The sequence below is a fragment of the Pelodiscus sinensis genome, chromosome 23 (assembly GCF_052426305.1).
Source record: "Pelodiscus sinensis isolate ZL-2025 chromosome 23, ASM5242630v1, whole genome shotgun sequence".
In the NCBI taxonomy this organism is placed as follows: Eukaryota; Metazoa; Chordata; order Testudines; family Trionychidae; genus Pelodiscus; species Pelodiscus sinensis.
Genome location: NC_143074.1, coordinates 11,094,229 through 11,117,538, shown reverse-complemented (window position 1 = coordinate 11,117,538; position 23,310 = coordinate 11,094,229). Strand labels below are relative to the sequence as shown.

General features: G+C 52.5%; 1 protein-coding gene across 5 annotated transcripts in view; it reads right to left on the bottom strand.

Annotated features, from left to right (window-relative positions):
- Positions 1 to 16,985, bottom strand: part of ENG (endoglin) — a 76,097-nt gene extending 59,112 nt beyond the window's left edge. For 3 of the 5 annotated variants that reach the window (XM_006118998.5, XM_014571490.4, XM_014571491.4), the window contains exon 1: positions 16,392 to 16,981. In XM_006118998.5, coding sequence (XP_006119060.3) covers positions 16,392 to 16,449 — 58 coding nt within the window. In that variant the 5' untranslated portion in view covers positions 16,450 to 16,981. Of the gene's footprint in view, positions 1 to 16,391 lie in introns of all 5 variants that reach the window. The other 2 variants (XM_006119000.5, XM_075905244.2) reach the window with 2 other exon arrangements.
- Between the last annotated feature and the right edge of the window lie 6,325 nt (positions 16,986 to 23,310).

Below are 23,310 nucleotides of genomic sequence, written 5' to 3'. Positions count from 1 at the left end.
CCAAAGGTGCAGCCTCAAGCACCCACTCAGGAGACTTAAGCACCTAGGCTGGAGCAGGGCAGGGAGCTGCTGGACCAGGGCCTCGCAGTGCCAGCCCTGGGGATGCTGGACTGACTGTAGCAGTGAATTTGGAAGCTCTAGGCTGAGATCTGCAAAGCCACTGAGGCTATGTCTACACTACAAGGTTTTTGCGCAAAAACCCGCGGAGCTGCCAGACCTCAAGCACGTTTTTGCACAAGAAAATCGACAGTCAATCAACAGTAATGTTAGTTCCAACCAAGGGGTTTGATTCGAACTAACCCTTCCCAGAGCGCACTTCCTGGTTCGAATCAGCTGGCAAGCAGAATAGTGCGCGGGCGAGATTATGCTAATGAAGTGCGGGATATTTAAATCCCCGCTTCATTAGCAATTTCAGTCGGCTACATTTGCATCCCTAGTTCGAACTAGGGAGCAAGTGTAGATGTACTCTCAGTGAGCAGCACTTAGGCCATTGTGCTGGCCAGAGGTCCCTGCTCATGCTGCCTAGTCCCACTCAGTGTTCGGAGCAGTAGTCGGCCCGGTGACAGCACTGCACAGCTTCCCTGTTACGCTAACCCTCGCCCTCCCTTCCCTTCCCAGCTTCCCTGAGGCTGCAAGGTCAGGCTGGGTCCCCACTGCTCTGCCCTTCCCCCGCCTTTGGTCCTCGGCACTGGCACCTGCTGCAGCTTCTGCTCAGAGCGCCACCAAATCAACAGATGCACGACACTGATGAGGCATTGACTGGGTATTACTCCATGGCAGCGATTCCCAGACCTCGAGGCCAGGAGCCAGATTAGCCACCAACATTACCCCAAAAAGCACAGTCGCGTGAGTGCACAGTTCCATTCACTACAGCACTATCATATTTAAACAGTATGACAGTGGAAACGTTTCATTTATACGTGCCTCTATCTATCTATCTATCCCCATATCATCTCTCTCTCTCTCACAGCAAATACATTATTAACTCAGTGCAAGCTAATAACTTTATCAGTTAATAACAGTACAAGGAACCTGACTGGTGAATGATGGAGGCTGGTGACTATTGAAATCACAGTGTGTTTATATCATGTGCTGCAAAGAGCCACAGGGGACACATTCAAGAGCCACTTGTGGCTTGCAAGTTAGTCTGAGTATCGCTGCTCTATGGCTTGTGTTGTGCGCACTGGCAGGAGTTCCTATGAGATAATCATAATGATCCCTTCTGGCTTTAGGGATGTTTTTTCTTCTTCCATTTCCTTGCTTGCTCGCAGGGTCTGCATAGCAGTGACATGGACTGAGATCTTGTTAATTTCACTCGGCTTTTGGGCAGAGCTGGCAGAGGAGAAGAGCTCTCCGTACACTCAGACGCCAAGCCCTGCACCCCTTATACTTTGTTTTCCTAGGGACAGTTTTCTTCATGAGCATAAGACTCAGGAAACATTCTATGTGAATCCATGCATGAGCACCAGCACACACTTTCAAATCACACTTACGTGTTGCTGAAACTAATGGCTACCTAGCCTCTACCATCCCAGCCCACAACACAACACACGCGTCAAGGAAATCTTTGTCTGGTAGATTTTTCAAGCCCTGCTAATGGGCTTGGTTAGTGTCAAAGGCCAGTTTCCTGCTCCCGGGCTGCAGAAGATGCGGCTGCAGCTGTGACTTACGCAGAGTGACAGCCGAAAAGATGAATTCACTGGGGGGAGACGGGACAGTGGGGGGAGAAGTCAAGCAAGGGCAGATTCCAAAGCAACCCTTACTCTAAGGTCACAGCTCAGGCCTCGTCCATGACGCTGCGTCCGCGACCCACCTATTGTCCCGCACTTCCTCAACACACCAACCTAGACCAACCATGCAGTCGGCCGCATCAGGAGGAAGATAAACAGAGGCTTATCTGGGCTCCACAGGCAGCGTCATTCTTCCCCTCCAGCCCTACCCCAAGCAGCCTGGCTAGGGTCACTCAGCCAGGACCAGACACGTCTCCGCGGCTGCTCAGAACACTACAGACAGGCCTGATCTGTTTATACCGTTCCGGCCTTGATTCCGCCTCACACTGAGAGGTTTCTGGGACTAGAACACAAAGGGAAAGATTAGATCTGTGCGGCGACGGGGAACTGCTTGGCGACGGTTTCCAGAGAGAACGGCACCGCTTGCTTACAGCTGAGGGAGAGCACCCAGCCGTCTGGCCTGGGTGTGAAGCCTTCCACCCACAGAGCGGCAGGCCACGCAGGCAGGGAGGAGCCAGCTGCTCAGGGTCCTAGTTAGCACAGCCAGCAAGACAGGCCCAGGCTTCCTTCAGCCCCATCAGCTCTTAGCCCGTGCCGATAAAATAGCCCCCTTGCCCGACACACCACTCATTCGCAATCCTGCTCCCAACAACGCCTCAGCATGAACAGCGAAACACCTTCCCCCTGCAATCCCTCAGACCCACGCCACGAAACCCTCCCATTGGCTCTGACAGGATACCCCCACCACTCCATATAGCACCCCAACCCCACCTGCATGCCATACCCCCGCTATGTGCCCCCAGAAGCCCCCATCACCTTGTGCCCTCACCAGTCACACACCCCATCTCACCTAGCCCTCCTGCTCCCTCAAGCTGCACAGCTCTAGTGCATCACCCTCCATGGCACCAGCTCTGCCCTGGCCCACACCCTTTCCTTGCTACCTGCCAGCCCCTTTATCAAGGGCCATCGCTGGATTCTGGGCTCCTCCCCTGCCTCCCCGCTCAGCTGGGGTCCAGAGTCCACCTTCCTCTCTACTGTCCCTCCCTCTCATGGGGGGCGGATGCTGCATCGAGAAGGGAGAACCTCACTGCATGTTTTGTACACACTGCCGAGACCGGCTTCATCATTCACCAAGAGTGGCGTAAGGGCCCCTCCCTGTGGAAGGCTCAGGCTGGCAGTGTTACACAGGGTCAGCCGCTCCCCGTGCCCGCTCTGCATAAACAGGGCTGGCTCCTCACCTCCCTGCCAGGCCCCACTGGTATTCCGTCAGGGGGGAAGGCAGCCTGGCTCCAGCATTATGTAATGATCAGATAACAGAGCTCAGCTGGGCCCAGCCTGCAGGGCCCCGGGGCCATCAGATAAGAGCGTTTATTTTTGTACTCCAGGGGAAAAAAAAATCTGTTCAAACTCCTTCCCTCCCCGTAACCCAGCACAGAGGAGACTGGGCTTAGAAGGGAGGGGGAGTCCTGTTTTCTGCAAGCAGATGAAGGAGACGCTAACCAAACAAGTGCAGAACAATGGCACAGCCCCTGGGGTGCAGTGATAGGGTGCATGGAGCAAGCCATATGCATTGGGAAGGGAGGGAGAATTTCCATACAGACACAGAAAGTCCACGGAGTATTGAATGGAGTAAGGGATTGACGATGGGATTTGGAACCTGATACCTGTTGGCCGATGGTTTCAACCACGCCTAGAGACCACCTGTACACACATATCTGGAATGTGCCAGGTTGCAGACCCTTTTCCAGCTCCTCCACAACCTCTTGTTGAGGTGCTGGCTGCACTTTTCCCCTCACCTTTTTATTTAGGCACTCCCCACCCATGACCCCACAAAGTCGCGAGACCTCCTCATCAACCTCCTCCTGGCCCTGGCAAAAGCCGCCATATACAATACCAGGAGGAGGATGCTGGATGAGGGGGTGTTTTGTGACTGTGGGGTCTATTTCCCTTCCTCCCTGGTGTTACGCATCCGGGCAGAGTTCCTCTAGGTGGCGTCCACTGGCTCCCTAGACAGCTTCAAGGAGCAGTGGGTGCTGTCTAGGGTTCTCTGCTTGGTGTCCCCATCCGCTTTTCTTGTTTTAAACCTTTGGCCCACACCGCTTGACCCTGTTTTTCATCATGTGTCCCCCGCAATTAGTTGAGCCCTGGGTCCAGTCGTCCCTCCCGCAAAGCTGGGGGAGGGGCTTTTAGAAGTGCCCGCCCACGCCCTTGGGTTCAGATAGCTTGACCCACTTGTTGGCTGTTTCCACAGAGAGGACAAAGATAGCCTGGGCTATGGGATGTTAACTGTCCTTTTGGCAGCTCAGCGTTACAGGGCAGTGTGCGTCCGACAGGGGGCAGAGATGAGCAAGAAGGATGCTCTCCTACTGCCATGGCTGGACCTTTCCTAGGGAAGAGCCAAGAGCATTGGCTTTTAGGGCAGTGGCTCTCAACCTGCAGGCTGTGGGCCACTTGGGGCCCAGTCAGAACACGTACCTGGCTGGCCCTGTGTCACCTCCAGGGCCATGGAGGTAGTATATATATTGTGTGGATGTGGCCCACACAACACGCAGAGAGGTTCCTATGTGGCCCACGATGATAAATAGGCTGAGAACCACTGCTCTAGGGCTTTCACCAGCACTAAATCATTTAAAAAACAAATACACAGAGCGCAAATCAGACCTGGCGGGGCTTAGGCTGCAGGGCTGTCCTAAGGTTTTATGAGGCTCTATGTAGTACTATTTAACTGGTGCCCCTATGCCCGGTGGCCGCCCAGGGCGGGGGAATAATGAGTTTGAGAGATGTGATGATATACTCTTCAGCAACACACTCATGAAGTATTTTAAAGCCAATTTTAAACTAAGGTCTGTAGCTCACACACATTAAATTAAAAAGCCTGACTGCCCACCTGGGGTTGGCAAATGCTTGTTCAGTGGCTTCATTACCACCGGAATGGCTCTTTCACAGTTTAATGTTCTGCTAATAGGTCTGACAGGCTTTTTCACCTAACTAGATCCTCTCCGGAGGAAGCAGAGCCACAGAAGAGGGATAGGAAAAGACGGGTGGGTGGACACTAAGACCCAGTGGTGCCCCAAATTTTCAGTTGCCTTACGCAGCTGCATATTCTGCTTATGGGTAAGGATGGCTCTGTTAGGCAGACACTGAGGATGAGTTTGGTGTTGGTTACTGTTTCTGGCCATTTAAGGGTTGGTAACTTTACCAGTTTACTCATCAGAATTACTGGGTGTCTATTTGCATTTATTATTTACTTTGTTTCTGAATCAGGTGGTTTCCCTTTCATATCTTTGGCACTGCTTGCACCTACATAGCCCAACAGATTCCGTAGGATAGATTCTATAAGGATAAACCAAAGGCCAGGAGTCCTGATCCTGATACAGGTTTGTCAATTCTGTGGTGACATTAACAGCTGCTGTAATCAAGTCTCATTGTACAGGATGAGAAAAATACACCAAGTGAAGAAGTGGTGGAAAGCAAAGGGGACTCAGAACTCAGAGCTTTTAGTAATGGATGGGGCTGTTAGGAACTCCGGGAAGATATGGTTAAAGTGTTGTTTTTCAATGGACTGCCAGCATGTCACACCCTTCACTGCCCATGATTTAGTTAGCCAGACTAGCTTGGGTCCTTCTGCTTTTCAGAGCTGATTTGTTACCACTCAGTTTTCCTGGACTGGCTGAGGAGGTAAAATGAACTTGTTTGATGCCATGCAATGGTTTTGTGGGATTAGAAGGAGAATCCAGGGCTCTTTGCTATGACCAGTGGACCACACAGATTGGTGGGAAATGTCACTGGGTGTGTGACATCCAAAAGTTTCAGGGAGCTGATGCTAGCACCGAGGCGGGCTAGCCAGCCCCAGGGCAGATCCCCATGGGACCTGAATGGTAAAACGCCATCCCAAGCAGGTGTTAACTAAATTTAGGTTAGCTAAATGCAGCTCTGCAGCTGCAGTAATGGAAATCCCCCAGTCTTGGCTAGAGAAACTATTCCCCACAGGTGAAGGGAAATTGTCTCCCAAGGAACCAGCCTGTTTGCGGGTCTAGGCAAAGGGAATACACCCTTTTCTTTTTATGCCTGGCAACATGATTTCTGCTTGTCTGCTCTGTGCTCTACACAACAGCTGGGAGATCACCAGGCTGCCGCAGGGCTCCAGAGCCTCTTCATAGGCCTGGGATTTAAGGGAGACAATGCAGATTTTGGCTGCTGGAAATCCAGCGCTAGCTCAGTCAGAACGGTAGCAGGGATGAGATGCCTGGCTCCTGCCCCACACGTGGAGGGAAGTGAGACATGGGAGGTGGGAACTGCCGCCAAACCTTTGTCCCATTGCCATTCAGAGGGATCTGGTAGTTCCCTGTGGCTCATGCTGTCCAGGCTCCTAGCCCTTGCCAAATGAGGCAGAGTCATTTCCTGAGCTCTTCTCCACTGCCTGCACAATGACAAAAGGGCAGCGTGTTCTACCCCAGCTGCCACTCCCAGCAGAACCAAAGATCTGGGGCATCTGGGGACCCTTAGGACAAACCTCTAATTCCACTGAAGGCAGCAGAAATGTTACCCAGCTCCCTCTTTGATGCTGCTGATGCTGATGGATACAGTAATAGCTGGATGAGATCAGCACACGGAGACACAATCATATGATTCAGATCCTTTCTGTGAGCTGGAACACAATGCCAGTGAATGGCCAGCAACACAGTGGGATGCCAGGTCACAGCAGAGGGTGTGGGTGCAATGCACACATAGGACCAGTGAAGGCAGGGGTGGGGTTCAGGGAAGGGAGGTCTGGTTAGAAAGGAGGCAGTTAAGTGGCATGGCCATGCTGAAGGGACTCAAGAGTTGGATCCCGATTCACACAGCACCTTTCGCCAGAGTACTTTGCCAGCTCATAAACACACGGTACAGCGGCAAGTGAAACAGCCACCTCGGGGGGGGGGACGTGGCAGGGGCTTCGCAGCAGGCACCAACGCTCAGCTAGGTTGTGATACGGTGGAAAATGTCTTTTCTGATGGAAACTGTAGCTGGACTGTTAGGAAGGCAGAACATGGACACCCACCGTGGAGCTCACTGTGGGACATGAGAGATGTTATCGTGCACTTCTTGAAAGGGGGGTCAGGGGCTTCAGGGACCTGAGTACTGACTCCCCAGACACAAACGTGGTGCCGGCCCACAGAAGAGGGCCACATTTTGCACCATCAACTCCTGCAGGGCAAGGTCGGAGCCGTCCCTCCTCTGAGCACTCGCACAGCCCAACGGGCCAGGTGGCAGGGGCGCAGCACAAGGGACTGTAAAGATGGGTCCATAGCAGCTGGGGAGTGTAGCTTTTCCCTCCCCCATTTTGAAGGCTTTTGACTTGTTCTATAACTAGGATTTTTCACAGGTTTTAAACCAAATTGCTACCTGAAAAATGGAGTAAGGGAGAGAGAATGAATGTGTGTGTGTGTGTGTGTGCGTGCGCGCGCACGCGCAGAGTTTCATTATGCAGCTCTACCTAGTGTCACTGATTCATAGTAACTACACCTGCATCCCCCACCAGTGTCCCTCAGGGCACAAGTTTCTGGTTCCCAGATGTCACCTCTCCTGGGCAGAGACCCGCATCTCTCTCCCTGCTGGCCAGTGTTTTAAGGCTGCCCAGATCTGTGCCTTATCCCCACCAAGCCAGTCTGCCTGAAGCCCAGCGTCTGTGCCTTGCTTTCTGTCCCAGGGCTCCAAAAAGCGTGTTGCTGGCAGTTCCGAGTTACCACCTGGTGCCTTCTAAGCTAGCACCTTAATCCTTAAGGTAAAAGCAGGTCAGGGAAGCGTGTAAACAACAAACACTCCTATATGTGGGCTTGCACAGGGCTGTGCTTACTAGTGCTGGTGCCCTGTGCAGCCCAGCACTGGCACCCCCCACAGGGGGAACAGCCCCTCCTGAAGCTCTGGGGAGCAGGAGGTTGCAATGGCGTCTCGTCCAGGAGAGTTGGCCACTGTGGAGCAAGGCAGGGAGGAGGCTCACTGCAGTCTCAAGACGAAGGCGGGAGGCCCAGGCAGTGTGAGCACAGGCCGGAGGAGATGCAGAGGCAATTAGAGTGCAGGAGGCTGCAAGCCAAATGCAACTTGAGTATGAACAGAAACTTGCGGCAGTTCAGGTCCTGGAACAGCAAAGAATGTCTAAACTGGAGGCAGAGGCTGCCAAAAGGGAAGAGGCTGCTAAAAGAGGGAGAGAAGCCCCAGCAAGGCAAATGGAATGGCTGGCCACTGAAGAGAGAGTCAGGAAGCACCGGAGTGGCTAAATTGAAGCTCCAAGTCGAAGAAGCAAGGGAAGAGCAGCAGGACCGATATCCGCCCGGACGGCCTGTTTATAACAATGTTGGAATGTGGGTTGCTTGTAACAGGGCAGATATGTTGAATCAGGTTAATGTGATAACCCAGCCTCAAAACAAGTACGAATGTAACTCGTCTGTGTTATCTGTAACTAACAGGGACATGTGTGGGGGAGCGGGGGTGGGTCTGTCAGCTGACTGTGTGGAACCTATTTTGCTAAGACCAAGGGGAGGGTTTCTCCAAGTGTTTGTTTGAGGAAGTAAGCTCACTGTCCATGCAGGGAAATCTGCACCTGGTTTCTGAATGTTTAATATCTCAAAAGTGAATCTGGCATCAGATCAAACACAGGGAGAACTCGTGGGTCAGGAAAAGGTTTCTCTAGCGCAGATTAAAATTGATGGTCAGGTTGAAGCCCTAACTGAGGAGAAGGGCAACGTTTTGTGAATGATGGATTATTGGCTTATGAAGCAGGTGGAGCTATGTTGCTTGAACTAGGTCAGAGTGATCAGCCCGCTGGAGGGGGACTGCAGTTTATAAGCTGAGAGTGACAGTCTGTCTGTGAAGGAAGCCGCTTCACTCTCAGTATGGCTTAATTTGCAGCAAGGGAGATTTAAGTCAGACATTAGGAAAAACTTCCTACTTGCAAGGGTGGTTAAACACTGGAATAAGTTGCCTAGGGAGGATGTGGAATCTCCATCACTGGAGATATTTAAGAGCAGGTGAGACAGACACCTGTCAGGGATGATCTAGAAGGTGCTTGGTCCTGCCATGAGGGCAGGGGACTGGACTTGATGACCTCTCGAGGTCCTTTCCAGGTATAGTGTCTATGAGTCTGTGATTTGTCTGTAGACAGCCCTGGGTGCTGGGACAAGGGAGAAGAAGACAAAAGAATGGTGAGAGGCCCCAGGCAGCCATGTGGGCTGATGGCTTTGTCTAATCTGCAGTTTGGGAAGGGACGGCTAGAGCCTGAGTCCCTCGACTTTACCTGTTACTGTGTGGAGAGTTGTGACATGGCAGAAAATGTTCCTGTGTCCATTAGGGGTAATGACTTGCCCATGGAGGGAACTACCCAGTCTCCAAGCAGTTGTCTGGGAACAGGCCATTTCCGCTGGTTTGCTCTGAAGGGTAGTGTGCCTGCTAACGGAGACTTTCTCCAGTTATTGTCTGTGGAGCAGATAGAAGATTTCCCTCGGCGTAGTGTGGTTGAAAATGTGTCAACTGTCCCAGAGTTGGTTCTGGATACACCTAAGAGACTTCCCATGCTTCCCCCCACCCCCAAGCCCTGATTGGCCTGGGGGCAGGGGGAGCACAAAATCTCTTGGCTCCCTGCCCTCCGGTGCACTAAGCTTAGAGTCAACCGCCAGGGCTGATTCTAAGTGCTGTGCACTTCCCCTGTCCCTAAGCCCTGATTGGCTGGGGCAGAGGGGGGGGGGGGGGGGGAGAGAGGATAGCTGCCAGCCTGGCCACCCAGGAGCAGGTTTGCATGAAAATCAGGGTGGTCCAGTGAGATCAACCTGAATGGTGGGTCAAATCTGGCCCGTGGATACCCTTTTGCCCACCCCTATTTCAGATGAAGTAGAAACTGCCAGGGAATTTGAACTGCCCTGTGACAACCAAGTGGCTGTGCTTAAGCAGTTTGTTAGGAAGACAATATTGTTTGATTCTGGAAGTGGACAGTATGTGTCTGAGGTTCAGAGGAAAGTCTGGGTAGCTGAGTGTATAGAGCAGAACAGCTATGCAATTAATCTCTCGAGAATGTAGAGGATGGCAGGTAAAGTCCCATCTCTAGACACTTTGGATATGTCTTGTAATCTTGTGGGCTGCAGTGTTCCCTGTAAGATGAGTAGTTGGGTGACCACGCAGAAGAGATTCAAATGCTGCCCGACCGATTAGCAGAGCACCCAAAGCCAGCAGTATATGTTTCTACTGGTGGTGCACATCCACACATGCCTCGGTACACATAAAATGTATTCCACACATGGATGGAAACAATTATAATGAACATTGGTGGACTGGACATCTTATTCCAGGTGGAAGCAGTGCTTGGTAATAGAAGGATAAAAGAACGGTGAGTCTAACATACTAGTGAAAATGGATGGTATCTCTTTAAGACACAAACCAGCCTTGGAACTGGTAGCTGCTGAGACTCTGAAAGCTGATGAACAACTGAGTGTCCCTGTGGATGCGAATTACCTGACTGGGGAGAAAGGCTGGCAATTGTTAGCAGAGGATTCACCCAACCAACAATGGATTCTGTTAAGCAAGAGAATTCAGGATTTGAGGCCAAAGAGAAGGAAAGAGCTTAATTTTACAAAAGAAAGCCACAGCCCATTTCTTCAGATGACTGGAGTTATGACTAGGGGATAAAAAAACTTTTTGTTTCTTATTTCGAGTTTTCTTATCCCCTAGTCATAACTCTGGTCATTTGAAGAAGTGGGCTGTGCCCACGAAAGCTCATGATACCATCTACATGCTTTGTTAGTCTATTAAGTGCTACCGGAGCATTTGCTTGCTGATTTTTTCTGTAACAGACAAACTTGGCTACCCCCTGAAGCTCCTTAAAATACCAGGACTCCAATGGTATTGACCCAAAGGTGTGGCATGACAAATGTAATTGTAAATGTAACTTGCAATGGATTGCTCATGTTAGCTCTTGTAACTGATGTGCTGCTGAAATCAGGAAGTGTAAAAATGGACGATGCACTTGATCTTCTGGAAAGACCCTTGAACTTGTTAAGAGTGGTACCTAGGAACACACCTTATGTGAATAAATCTTGTGATAGTCACAGTTGGCGCCTGTAACTAGTCTTGGAACCTTTCACAGGAGAAAGGACATTGCAGAGTGAAAGTGCTGTAGGAAAAGGGAAACTGAGACACAAGCCATATTGCTTTCATGGCTAAATGCCAAGATGCCTACACTATGAAGGACATTGATATCTCCATTGACTTGATGTTAATTGAGTGCCCGACGTTTGCCAGAGCTTGCATGGATAAATTAACTATTTTCTTTAGCTCTTGGCAAGATCACCTAAGACAGTCGCACTGGGTCTCGATGCTGCAGGGGGATCAGGTGACTAGTGGGGGTCCTAAGGCAATTACCAGCCTGTCCTGGCACCGCAGTCTGTGCTGTGCCCCAGAAGCAACCAGCAGGAGACCCAGTTTCTGGGAGGGGCAGCGGGAGCTTCATGAACTGCCCCTGCCCAGAGCACTTAGCTCCACACTCCCATTGGCTGGGAATCCACTGCTGGCTGCTTCTGGGGCACAGTGCAGACTGCGATGCCAGCAGAGGCAGGAAGCTGCCTTAACACTCCTCAAGGTAAGTCTCTCCTGCCCGAGACTTAACCCTCCCCCAAAGCCACAGCCCCTTCCTACTCCCAACGCTCTCAACCCCACCTAGAGCCCACACTCTAGTCAAATTAGAGTGGGTCATGGGCATCAACTATTTTCTTCAACTGGGTCATGAGAAAAAAAGTTTGAAAACCACTGCCTAAGACACAGAGAAATCCCGCTGCAGGAGCCGATCCAATCCACGATTGGTCTAACCACGTTTTACCGTGAGTTTGTAAAAGGATTCAAAAGTAGAGGTGCTTCCATAAGGACCGTTACAAAGATGAAGCCTGTTTTAGACAAAATGGTTTTCATAAACCATCCCAGCTGCACAGACAGTTCTCGTGCTGGATTAGAACCAAGAACGGGAAGTCCCTGGAATGCCGTCAGCGATGTTTGTGTCATCCCTTCCTGCTTCAATTTTGCATGGGAGGGCGTGATTGTACTGGATTGTAATTAGGGATGTGAAAGGTTAACCGGATAACTGATTAATGGGTGATGCTAACAGGTTCTGGTTAAGGGGTGGGAGCTGGGAGCTGCTCTAGCCCCAAGGGGCCCACCATGGTGATGGGCTGCTCCAGCTGGGCTGGAGCGACCTTCCCGCTGGCCCCCCAGTTTAATTGGTTAACTGGTTAAACACCCACTGCTATATGTTTGCGACAAGTCTTGTGCAAAGTGTGCCAAGTGAGACGTCCATGAAAGGCTTGTTTCACTGGTTCTCGCGCCCATCCCCACCTGTCAGTCAGCACAGATCCCCCTCCCAGAATGCTGCAGGGCTCCAACGGGAGGCCCCAGTGCCTGCCATGTGGAACATCAGTGGTAGAAATGAAAGAGACGATCCTCAGGTGTAGGTCCAGAGAAGTCACAAGGTTCCACTAGAGATACACTGGGCTCACTGAGGCTGTCTGGATGCAGTCCGGTCCCATTTGAACCAGATTATCCAGCCCCCTAGAAGTTCTCCATGAGCCATCACTTGCAGTAGATCCCCTCACTGTATTGAGCTCAGTGCTGAAATCAGCATAATCCTTCCTCACCTCTAGGTATTACCCAACTACTAGGGATGTACCTTCCCTTAGTGGCTCGTTGTCTCAGGACACAGCCTCTCCCATTCTCCGGGAACTGCCATTACCATACTTCCACGATCGCTGTTCTGCAGATGGGTGTGCTCCCTGGGATCTGAGATTCCACACTGCTCTCCCAGCCTGCTCATCACATGCTGCTAAAGCATGTAGCTTTATCACAAGTGCTGGGATAGTTAGGGGAGGGGACTTCTTAAAGCCCCAGCTTCTGGAGTCATATGTTTAGGTGAAAATCTGACCTGTAATTTATTAGCAGCTTCGTCGCACAGAAGAGTTTGAATATATGACTCAAATGGAGCCCGAAAGCTAAAAACACCCCCCTTGATATTCACCCATTTTCTAATAGCTTGTGCTTTTTAAACTGCTCTGATGCTTGTTGGGACTTGATGCGTGACTTCTGAATGCTTGTGGTTGGCAAGAATCCATCAAATTGACTCATGGGAATCTTGCAGTTAGCCAATAGTGATCTTGCCTGAGCTGAGCAAACTGCAGAAGAGATCCCTGAAAATGCTTCCATGCTTACCAGCCCTTCTGGTTTGGTGGTCCAGGCTTTTGGTGCTTTAATGTTTAAAAACCATCTGTACCCATTGGGAGCCCACACACCTCAGTAGCCACAGCCTGCACACATCTTTGTACAAAATACACCCTGGGGAGGTATCATTTAAAAACTAGCAACTCGCTGATCAATGAGATCAACAGCGTACATAGCAACCGTACGAGTAAAGTTCTGACATCTCCCTGTTTGATGCTAAAGACATATGTTCAAACTTGCATAGCCCTGACGAGATAAAGCTGGTCAAGCAGACCTGGCTTAAACTAAGGGATGAGTCTCAGAGGGGTAGCCGTGTTAGTCTGGAACTTTAAAAACAACAAGCAGTCCTATGAAACCTGAGGGTATGTCCACACTACCCATTTTTCCAACAAAATTTGAGGAACGTTCACACTGTAATTGTGTCCTTCTGCAAGAAAATTGAAAGAACAGAGGGGAGTTTTCCAACATTGGTAAACCAATTTCTATGAGGAAGAAGCCTTTTTCCAAAAGAGCTCTTTCACAAAAAGGTGCGTGTGGATGGGGAAGTGGGAGTTCTTTCGGAAGAAGAGGAAAGAGGAAAAAGCACAGGTGCCCTGGTGGCCATTCCGTCCGTAGCAATCACAGCTTATATGCGAGAGGGTGTCCATTCAGTTTGGATGCACTTTTTCGAAAAAACAGATCGCTTTTTCGATGCACTTTTGCAGTGTGGACGTTTTCTTTTGGAAGACTGAAAAAAGCTTCTTCCGAAAGAAGACTGTAGTCTAGATGTAGCCTATGAGACTAACAAATATATCATATCATGAGCTTTTGTGGGTAAAACCCACTTCCTCGGATGAATTTACCTGTTCACCTCAATTTACATCTAAGCAGACAGCGAGAGGGGGAGAAAGATGACAGAAAATCTGTATTTCAGAATCCACCAGTGAAAGGAAACAGCAGGAAGCCTCTCTCCTCAACCAGCCACCCTAGGTCCCAGCTGGACAGAACTTTAACTCGGGGGCACACTCAGAAAAATGCTTTTCAAAAGGGAAGGAACTATAAAAACAAGGGGCAAAACACCCAGGGGTCTCGCTCCATACCCCTCTCTAGTCTAAGAAGACAAGACTCGCTGAATTTGGGGAGCAGACCCTGACCTGAGAATTCGGCCAGCAATGCTACTGGGAAGCTGGGGTAAGAATTTCACCTTGAACCACATCTGGTTTGTTAAATGTAGTTCTTCTAGGAGGTGGTTTTATCTTTATTTCTCTTGTTAATGTTTCCGACTGTAATGCCCTACACTTGTACTCAAAACGTAGCTCCTTGGACTCCAATAACCTTGTTCAGTTCTGTAGTCTAACTTAATCCAGCGCTGTGACCTGTGAGGGAAACTTCATTTAAGACAGCAAGCTGCTGAGTACTGACCCCCTGAGAGGGCTGCAGGATCGAACCCATCTGGACTGTGCAGAACACACTCTTTGGGGACGATTCGAGGCTGGTTGTGTATGGGGGTCACCCCGCATGTTGTAACAGCTGGGGGGAGCCACAGTATGGCTGGTGTGCTGCTGAGAGGTCCCGGCTGCTGGCCCAGGATTGTGGCTATGCACAGACACCTAGGATCTGCCCTTCATGCAGGTTGGGAGCTGCAGCAGCAGAGCACTGAAAGGCAGCCCAGCTTGTAAGCCAGGGGTGACCCAGCCCCTCACTGCAGTGCTTTGTGCCAGGGGAAGTCATAACCATGCTACTTTCACACCCGGGATCCTCCTGGAAACTTGATCTTGGTCTCTTCTGTGCCCAAGCCTAACACGCTGTGGATCTGGAGTTAAGCCTAGTGCTGGCCTGGCTGTGTGAATGGGATCAGAGAACATTATAAATCACTGCGGAATCAATGAGAATTTTCACAGCGCGTCCCTACCTTGTCTATTAGAGATCCCATAGGCCGACCCTTCACCAAATCCCCAGGTCACTTCCCAGGCAAGATTTAATTCCATCCCTGCTGGCTGCCCTTAGCCCCTTTATGTGCCCTTGTCATGGATTTCTGTTCAGTTGCTCAAATGCTCATCTTGAATTGCACTTTTCCCTTCCAATGTTGCTTTGCTCTTTGGCCTAAACACAAGCAGGCGGGTGAATAAACGCAGCTGGGTAATTTCCCAAGCAGCCCCCTTCTCCAGAGCATACTGTTGCAGAGAGAGGACTCATCCCAATCCAGGATATTTGGCAAATTCCCTATTTTTATGTGGTCTCAAAAGCTCAAGCACTATTTTCATTTCCCCTTTCCCTGCACTGCCTGGGACCTTGACAGTCGAAAGTGAGACAAACAAAGCCGGGCTTGGCTGGTCCCAGCAACGTTTCAAGCTAGAGCCTCTGCCAAACGTCAGTGCTCAGCATTTTGGTGGCAGCCCCATGACTTTGATTTGGCTGCACAAGCAAAAGGGGTTTTATACCAAACCTAACGGGTCAGAGCAGCCTCCCTTCTGTGCAGTGGCATGGGAGAGGAGACCTGGGCAGCACAGCCCTTGGATGCCTGGCATAGCCTAGAAACCCCTAACAGCTGTTCAGCTGCCTTGCACAGGGCTTGTATTGTCCAGTCCTAGAACTGAGATTTATCTGGAGGGTCACTGGGAAGCCACAAACCGTTCCTCATCTCAGGCCAGGGAAAGGGTTTCCTCCCCTCCGCTATTTTTCAGTAATTTGCTTTCTTACTTGCTAACTCGGGGTCCGATCCAACATCCACTAATGTCGACACACAGGTTCTCATTGACTTCAGTGGGTTTGGATGAGGCCCAGGGAGACCAGTCCTATGGGCTGCAGACTGCCTGACTCCCAGGGAAGCTTACGGAGCTGAGCCCATGACAAGAGACGATCTGCACTTTGCAGGATCTGGCTCTACCAGCAACAGGAGACAGACGTCATGCGACAGTCTTGGGTCCTGAGAAACAAGCTGCCCCAGCCTCCTGCAGCCATTGCACAGCCCCGGCCTAGGGAATTCAGCTGGGTGACAGAAGAGGAGGTGCTGGTGAGCTTTCCCGGCTGGCCAAGGGAATCACTGGCTGTGACAGAGCTAACCAGAGGGCTGGGTAAGAGCTAGGCGGCGTTGTGGGTTCCCGCACTGTGGGCAAAAGTGAAATCAAGGCTGGGTTTTGCTCTCACCATCCACTTTCTACTGAAAGCGAGAGGAGCCTGCAATGGGCAATGGAGAAGCCTGCAGAGTCCCACCGGGTGCAGGTTCCCGGTGCGAGAGCAGGGCTCTGGCTATTTGTGGGACAGAGCGGCGCACGGCCTGGGTCTAGCTCACACATGCACATGAAAGTGCCCTGGGCTGCTTGCTGCGTGGGAAAACAGGGAGCTTGGCTAAACTGGATTCAGGGGGCCAACGTGAAGCAGGAGAACACAGAATTAAACCAACCTCTTCAGCCAACCCCCCCGCACTCCGCGCGCTGGCAAGGAGAAGTCACTCACTTGTGTGCAACGGCGTGCAAGCGAGCAGCAGCACTGCTAGGAACAGCCCAGCCTCCATGGTGAGGGAATGCCAATTCCCTGCTCGGCCTCTCTTCTCCGCGTCCCGGCTCTTAGCCTGTGTCCAGAGGCTGGGGCCCTGGACCGGGAACGCCTGATGGGCGGCACTGTTTCGCTGTAGATCGCAGGAGAAACAGACGGAGGAAGAGGAAACGTCTCCACTCCAGCCTTGGGGAGTTTCAGAGCTCGCAGGGAAGAAGTGGAAGCAGCAGCAGAACCGGCGTGGGTCACTGTGGGCCAGCGAGGTGGCTGCAGCTTGCTGTCCTGGGCTCCTCAGCGTGGATGTGCTGTACAGGACTCACAATGCCTGAATGTGCAGCACTGACTCAGCCCAGCCCTGATGACCCTGCGCGGCAGGAAATTAACTCCCTTCAGAGGAGGGTCTGCCAAGCGATCGCCTGCCAAATGGAAAGAGGAAATGCCGCTTTCAGAGGCCTGGAGCCTCTGCTGGAGGTCGCGCTCTGACAGCACCAAGGGAGCTGAGGCTCAAGGCAGAGGGAGAGCAGGGGAGGGCGCCTTCCGCTTTCGGTTCTTTCTGCAGGGAGGAGTGTAGCCGAGCCGGCGCTCCCCGCACATCTGGAACTGCTGGAAGCGGCTGCGTGGGTCTGCATTTCCTGTTCTCCTGTAATGGATACTGTCCCCTGGCACAGCTTCATCCCAAGGCACATCTGTACGGCCATGCCAGGAAGTGACTTCTTGGCCACATGCTGCATGGCGACAGATCCGTGGGTTTGTGCGTGTGCCTCAGTGTGCCGGCAGCATGTGTGCGGGCACAGCCCTGTTTTCAAGTCCCAGGCACTGTATCCTTCCTTTAGGGCTCCTGAGGAGCAGTGTGGTCTAATGCTTAATACACAGGCCTGGGATTCTATTCCCAGCTCTGCCACTGACCTGCTGGTGATCTTGGGCAAATCACTTCACTGCTCTGTGCCTTGGTTTCCCCTGTGAAATGGGGCTGCTAATCCCTGCCCACCTCTCCAGGTGGTGAGTAGCGACACTGGTGAATCTGGAGTGCTGTGGATGGAGAGGAATAGAGGTGTGGCATGCTGTGATTTTGAGTAGGGATGTTAAATATTGGTTAATTGAATAGTCAAGTAACCTCATGAATTCTTAATGGTTAGTCGACTATTCTATAGTCTCCCAGGGTGAGGCCAGCAGCCAGTATCAGAGGCAGCAGGGCGGGGTGCTAGGCGGGAGCTGGTCCGCGAGGGAAGCCAGTTTAAAAACCAGCTCCCCGCACAGACCAGCTGCCTGCTGCCCTATGCAGCTGCCTCTGATAAAGAGGTAGCAATACGGGGGGGCAGCAGCCCCTGTCTAGTGGGGGTCTGAGCTCCCAGACCCAGCATGAGCCATAACTGAGCTGGGCTGCCTGCCCGCCTCACTCCTAATACACTTTAAATGAAGCGGGGGTATGTCCCAGACCCATTACAAGCCAGGACTGAGCTGGACTGCTGGCCAGCCTGCTAAAAAACGTACTGGCAAGGGGCAGGGGAAATGCGTGTGGTCTATAGCATTAACTGATAAGCTTTTGCTTATTGGTTAATCGGTTAATCGACTATACTATTACATCCTAGTTTTGAGGGGCTCCCCGTGTCACTTCAGGAGGTACGATGGGAGTTCAATGAGCTGTCTGAGAAGTCAAACGAGGAATCTGCCCAAGATCAACAACATGTGCCAGGGAACACAGACCCTGCAGCCTCTCCGAGGGCCTTCTCAGAGCCTCGCCAGCACAAGAACCAAGGAGGGGGAGGGGAAGCTTCCCAGGCAAAGCAGCAACAGCACTAGAAGGAACTCTACTCCAGGGCAGCAGCAGATCCTGCACCGCCGTGGCCCAGCCTGACAGGCGCATGTGTCGTCTCTGCGTTTCGTGCTGAAGTCAAAAGGCTGCTCATGGCCCAGTTGTAGTAACAGTGCCAATGGGCTCCGAGCGGTGGTGCATTCTGCGACACAGCCAAGGCTTTCACCTGCCTTGGGAGCTCGGTTCTGACCCTATCGAGGCTACAGCGTCATGCCATCTCGCTGCACCCAGCTCTGGATTCAGGCCTGTTGTTACGGGCCCAGGCAGGGCCTCAGTCTCATGGCCATTTGTGAGAGCCAGGCGGACTTGTTCTCTGGTGAAATGAGGAACGGCAGGTAACACAGGCAAGTGAAGGCATTGCCTTCCCCAAACTGCCCTGATTCTGGCTGGGCGGGGCCGCCATGTGGCTGCCCAGCTTTCTGGCTGCTTGAAGACTGGGGCCACACCACCCGCTGGGAGGGGGAAGGCTAAGCCACCTGGCGTGGGGTGGCTCAGCTCCATAGGGATTAGGAGGGAGGTTGTGGAAGGGGCAGGACTGGGGCTTGCCTTCCCCAGCTGAGTGTTCACCCAGCATCCTTGGTTAAATGTTCACTAAAGACCTTGCTAAAGAGCTACCCTTGATATGGCAATAGGGCTACGTCTACACTGGCCCCTTCTTCGGAAGGGGAATGCTGATTTTGAAAGTGGGAATAGGGAAATCCGCGGGGGATTTAAATATCCCCCGCGGATTTAAATAAACATGGCCGCCGCTTTTTTTCCAGCTTGGGGAAAAGCCGGAAAAAAGCGTCTAGACTGGCCCAATCCTCCGGAATAAAGCCCTATTCCGGAGGATCTCTTATTCCTACTTCAAAGTATTCCTACTTCAAAGTAGGAATAAGAGATCCTCCGGAATAGGGCTTTATTCCGGAGGATCGGGCCAGTCTAGACGCTTTTTTCCGGCTTTTCCCCAAGCCGGAAAAAAAGCGGCGGCCATGTTTATTTAAATCCGCGGGGGATATTTAAATCCCCCGCGGATTTCCCTATTCCCACTTTCAAAATTAGCATGCCCCTTCCGAAGAAGGGGCCAGTGTAGACGTAGCCCCTTAGTGTGGACTCCGTGCCCGCGGCTACACGCGGCACGGAGTAGGTAGTTCGAATTAGAGTGCCTAATTCAAACTACCTACTCTGTGCCGCGTATAGCTGTGTGCACGCAGTCCGCACTAAGGGGGATTTAAAAATGACAGCACCCGGCAAGATGCAAATAAAGCCCGGGATATTTAAATCCTGGGCTTCGTTTGCAACTTCGAATGCCTACATTAGCCACCATAGTTTGAACTAGGGTGGCAGTGTAGACATACCCTACGTGAGGTGTGGCTAGTGCCATGGAAAGGCCCACAACGGCGCACCAGGGATGTCCTGGTTTGGAGGAGAAGGCGGGGGCTGCGACTATCTGAGGCTGAGTCTTCACCTGAGTCTTCACAGGGGGCAGGTCAGTGCTTTGCTTCCATCTCAGCTAGTGACATGCTGCTCCTGCAGTGCATGGTCATCTCCTGCTGTGTCACTATCCCACGGCCCTCCGGCAGCCCCGCAGCTACACCTCTGCCCTTCGCCGCCGACCTCCCGGCCGTCTCCCATCATTCCTTTGCTGCCGCACTCTCTACGCTACATGCTCCCTTCCCCAACGGGCCACCAACTGTGATAGGCAGCTTTTCTGAGGCATTCCCCACCTCCCCACCAACTCACTGGCCAGCCAACTCTGAGTGGGCGGTTACCAGGGGGCCCTTTCCTCAAGCAGGCATCCATAGCCCATGTGTGGGCCCTCACACCAGGCAGCTCCAGCAGAGAGCACAGCTGTAGGACTGGCATCTGGATTCAACACCCTAAGGAAAGGGGAGGTGTGTCTGGCTCAGGGGAGGAGGGCCTACAGCTCCCAGAAGTCATTTGTGATATTGGGTGCCCAACAGCAAAGGCCTGACCCTCAGTGGGCACTGCTCCGTGCTTTCAAACCCTCAGGGCCCACTGAGGTGCCTCGTGCTGGGCACCCAAAAGTCCCCCTTCACTTTTGGAAATGTTGGCCGGGGTGTTCGGGTCGGGTCTGTGCCTTGATTTCACTCGCCCAGATGCCAGCTGAAGCATCCAAAGGTAGGAGCTGACACCCCAGGCTTGGAAAGCGACCTGGGGTGCCTTGGGACAAAGAGCTGGCCAGCAAATTGAAAGCCAGAGCAAACGTTTATCCCAACACTTCTGCGCATCAGCAGCTGTTTAATGGCACATGAAATATTTGTGTAACTTGTGGGCAGGGAACAGGCGTCACGAGGACTCAAAACACAGAGCGGCTGGCACAGACACAACCAGTGCAAGGAGACAGCCAGAAAGCTAATACAACTAAGTAAGGAAAGGGCCCAGCTGGTGTAAGTCAATACAGAACTAATCCAGCCAACAAACCACACACTGAGTGAGCCAGCAAAATACAAGCAGGCACTCGCATCCAATGGGTGGGAGGCAGAGATTCCCTTGGCTTCTGATTCCTCGCCAAACTGCCCCTTTCAATGCCCCTCCCTTCTGCTTAGAATACCATCCTCTTCCCCCCAGCCCTCCCTTCCAGCGCAGTCCTGCGACGCCGGTCCACAAGAATTGCTCCAGCAGACGCCCACAGCACTTCCAGGCCGGCCCTACAGCCAGCACGTTACGTGTCCATTTAGACTTGGAGCGTGTCTGTCTCCACGCTGCACAGCCCTGGCAGAGCTCTCTGAGCAGACCGCTTCCCCGGAGATTGCTCTCTTCCGGCAGATCAAAGGCCCGGCAGAGACACAGCCGGAACAGCCCTCGCCTCCTAGATGCAGCTCGGCTCACATTCCCCAGGCTCTGCGGTCTTTGACCTTGTCTAGATTAGGGCAATGGACGAGGAGTGGGTGCCCTTGCCTGCACTCCCAAGCGTGTTCTGAACCCCCTGCTCTAGTCACCCTGATTACAGATTGGGATGGGCCTCAGTCAGAGAGCGCCTCAGCTGTAGAAAGGACCACAGGACAGAGCTGTGGTCAGAATGGGGACGTGTACAAGCAATACAAAAATGGCATCCGGGACACCTCACACAAGTGTCCAGAGCAGGTATAACCATGCACACGGTCCAATGAGCCTGGACTTATCGATTAACCTTCATGGCTACACACAGACTCCTGGGACATGTGGGGAGCTCATGCACTGGCTCCCAGGGAGCCGACTTAGGGTGGAGCCCTCTATCCTCCATGCTGCCACCTCTGTATTAGGGATGTTAGCGGATAGTTGTTTAATCCAAATGATTACACGCATTTCCCCCCAGATCAGAGGTGACAAGGAGAGGGGCCGGGAGCCGGTGCTGTGGGACTCCCCATGTGTGCTGGTTCCCATGGAGCCTCCTCCCCTACTGCCTCCCACAGAGGCAGCAGCACAGGGGGCAGGTGGGAGCCGGTGTGCCGGGGGAGCCAACTTAACAGCTGGCTTCCCACAAGCACTGGATCCCACCACCTTCCCACTGCTGCCTCAGATAGAGAGGCAAAAATGCAGAGGGTGAGGGGGACAGGGTGAGTTGGTACACGCGGGAAGCTGGCTTTCAAGCTGGCTCCCTGCCTGTATCAGCTCCCACAGAGCCGCCTGCCCTCCTCTCCTGCGCTGCTGCCGATTTTTAAACTGACTCCCTCCGAGGAGGGGGGGGGGGCGGGCGGGAGGAGGGAAGTGATACATGGGGGAAGCTGGCTTTTATCATTGAATCATAGAACCATAGAGCTGGAAGAGACCTCAGGAGGCCATCAAGTCCAGCCCCCTGCTCTAGGCAGGACCAATCCCAACTAAATCAACCCAGCCAGAGTTTTGTCAAGCCGAGACTTAAACACCTCTAGGGATGGAGACTCCACTACTTCCCTAGGGAACCCATTCCAGTGCTTCACCACCCTCCTAGTGAAATAGTTTTTCCTAATATCTGGACCTCTCCCACCACAACTTGAGACCATTGCTCCTTGTTCTGCCATCTGTCACCACTGAGAACAGCCTCCCTCCATCTTCTTTGGAAGCTCCCTTCAGGAAGTTGAAGGCTGCTATCAAATCCCCCCTCACTCTTCGCTTCTGCAGACTAAACAGACCCAACTCCCTCAGCCTCTCCTCATAGGTCATGTGCTCCAGCCCCCTAATCATTTTGGTTGCCCTCTGCTGGACCCTCTCCAATGCGTCCACATCCTTTTTGTAGTGGGAGGCCCAGAACTGGACACAATACTCCAGATGTGGTCTCACCAGAGCTGAATAAAGGGGAATAATGACATCTCTGGATCTGCTGGCAATGTTCCTCTCAATGCAGCCTAAGATGACATTAGCCTTCTTGGCTACAAGGGCACACTGTTGACTCATATCCAGATTCTCATCCACTGTAACCCCCAAGTCCTTTTCTGCAGAACTGCTACTTAGCTGGTTGGTCCCCAGCCTGTAACAATGCTTGGGATGGTGGTGAGGGTGGTGAGGGGGTGGGCATCAGGGAAAAAGAGGGCAAAGGGCTCAGGGGCAGTGAGGGAAGGGGGAGGCACCAGGAGGGTGCAGGGCTAAGGGAAGGTGCAGGTGCCAGGGGATTCTGGGGGTGAAGCAGAAGGGCAGACACCTGCAGGGAAGGAACCAGCACCAGAGGAGAGAGGCAGGGCAGGTGTGTAGAGGGCGGTGTTAGGAGAGGGGATGAGGAGGGGGTAGCTCACATGATCAGTGTGGGGCTACTGGAGGAGTGGGCACTGGGGGGCCCCTTTTTTCTGTTTTTTCTCCAAAGGAGGGGATATTGTGCTGCCCTGGGCCCCGCAAAACTCTCATCCGCCCCTGGCTCCATGGATCCTCTGGCCTCCCACCCACCGTGTTGCTGCCGATTTTTAAACAGGCTCCCTCCTTGGACCTGCTCCGCCTGCCACCCCACACTGCTGCCTATCGGCAGCAGTGTGGGTGGCCGGGGTTCCCTGGGAGTGAGGCTGGGAGCCAGGAGTACATTGGCTGCTGGGCCCACTCTCGGCGGAAGGGGGGGGGGGGGAGCATTTTAATAATAACCATGTAACTATTAAAAATTGTTACAGATACACAATTATT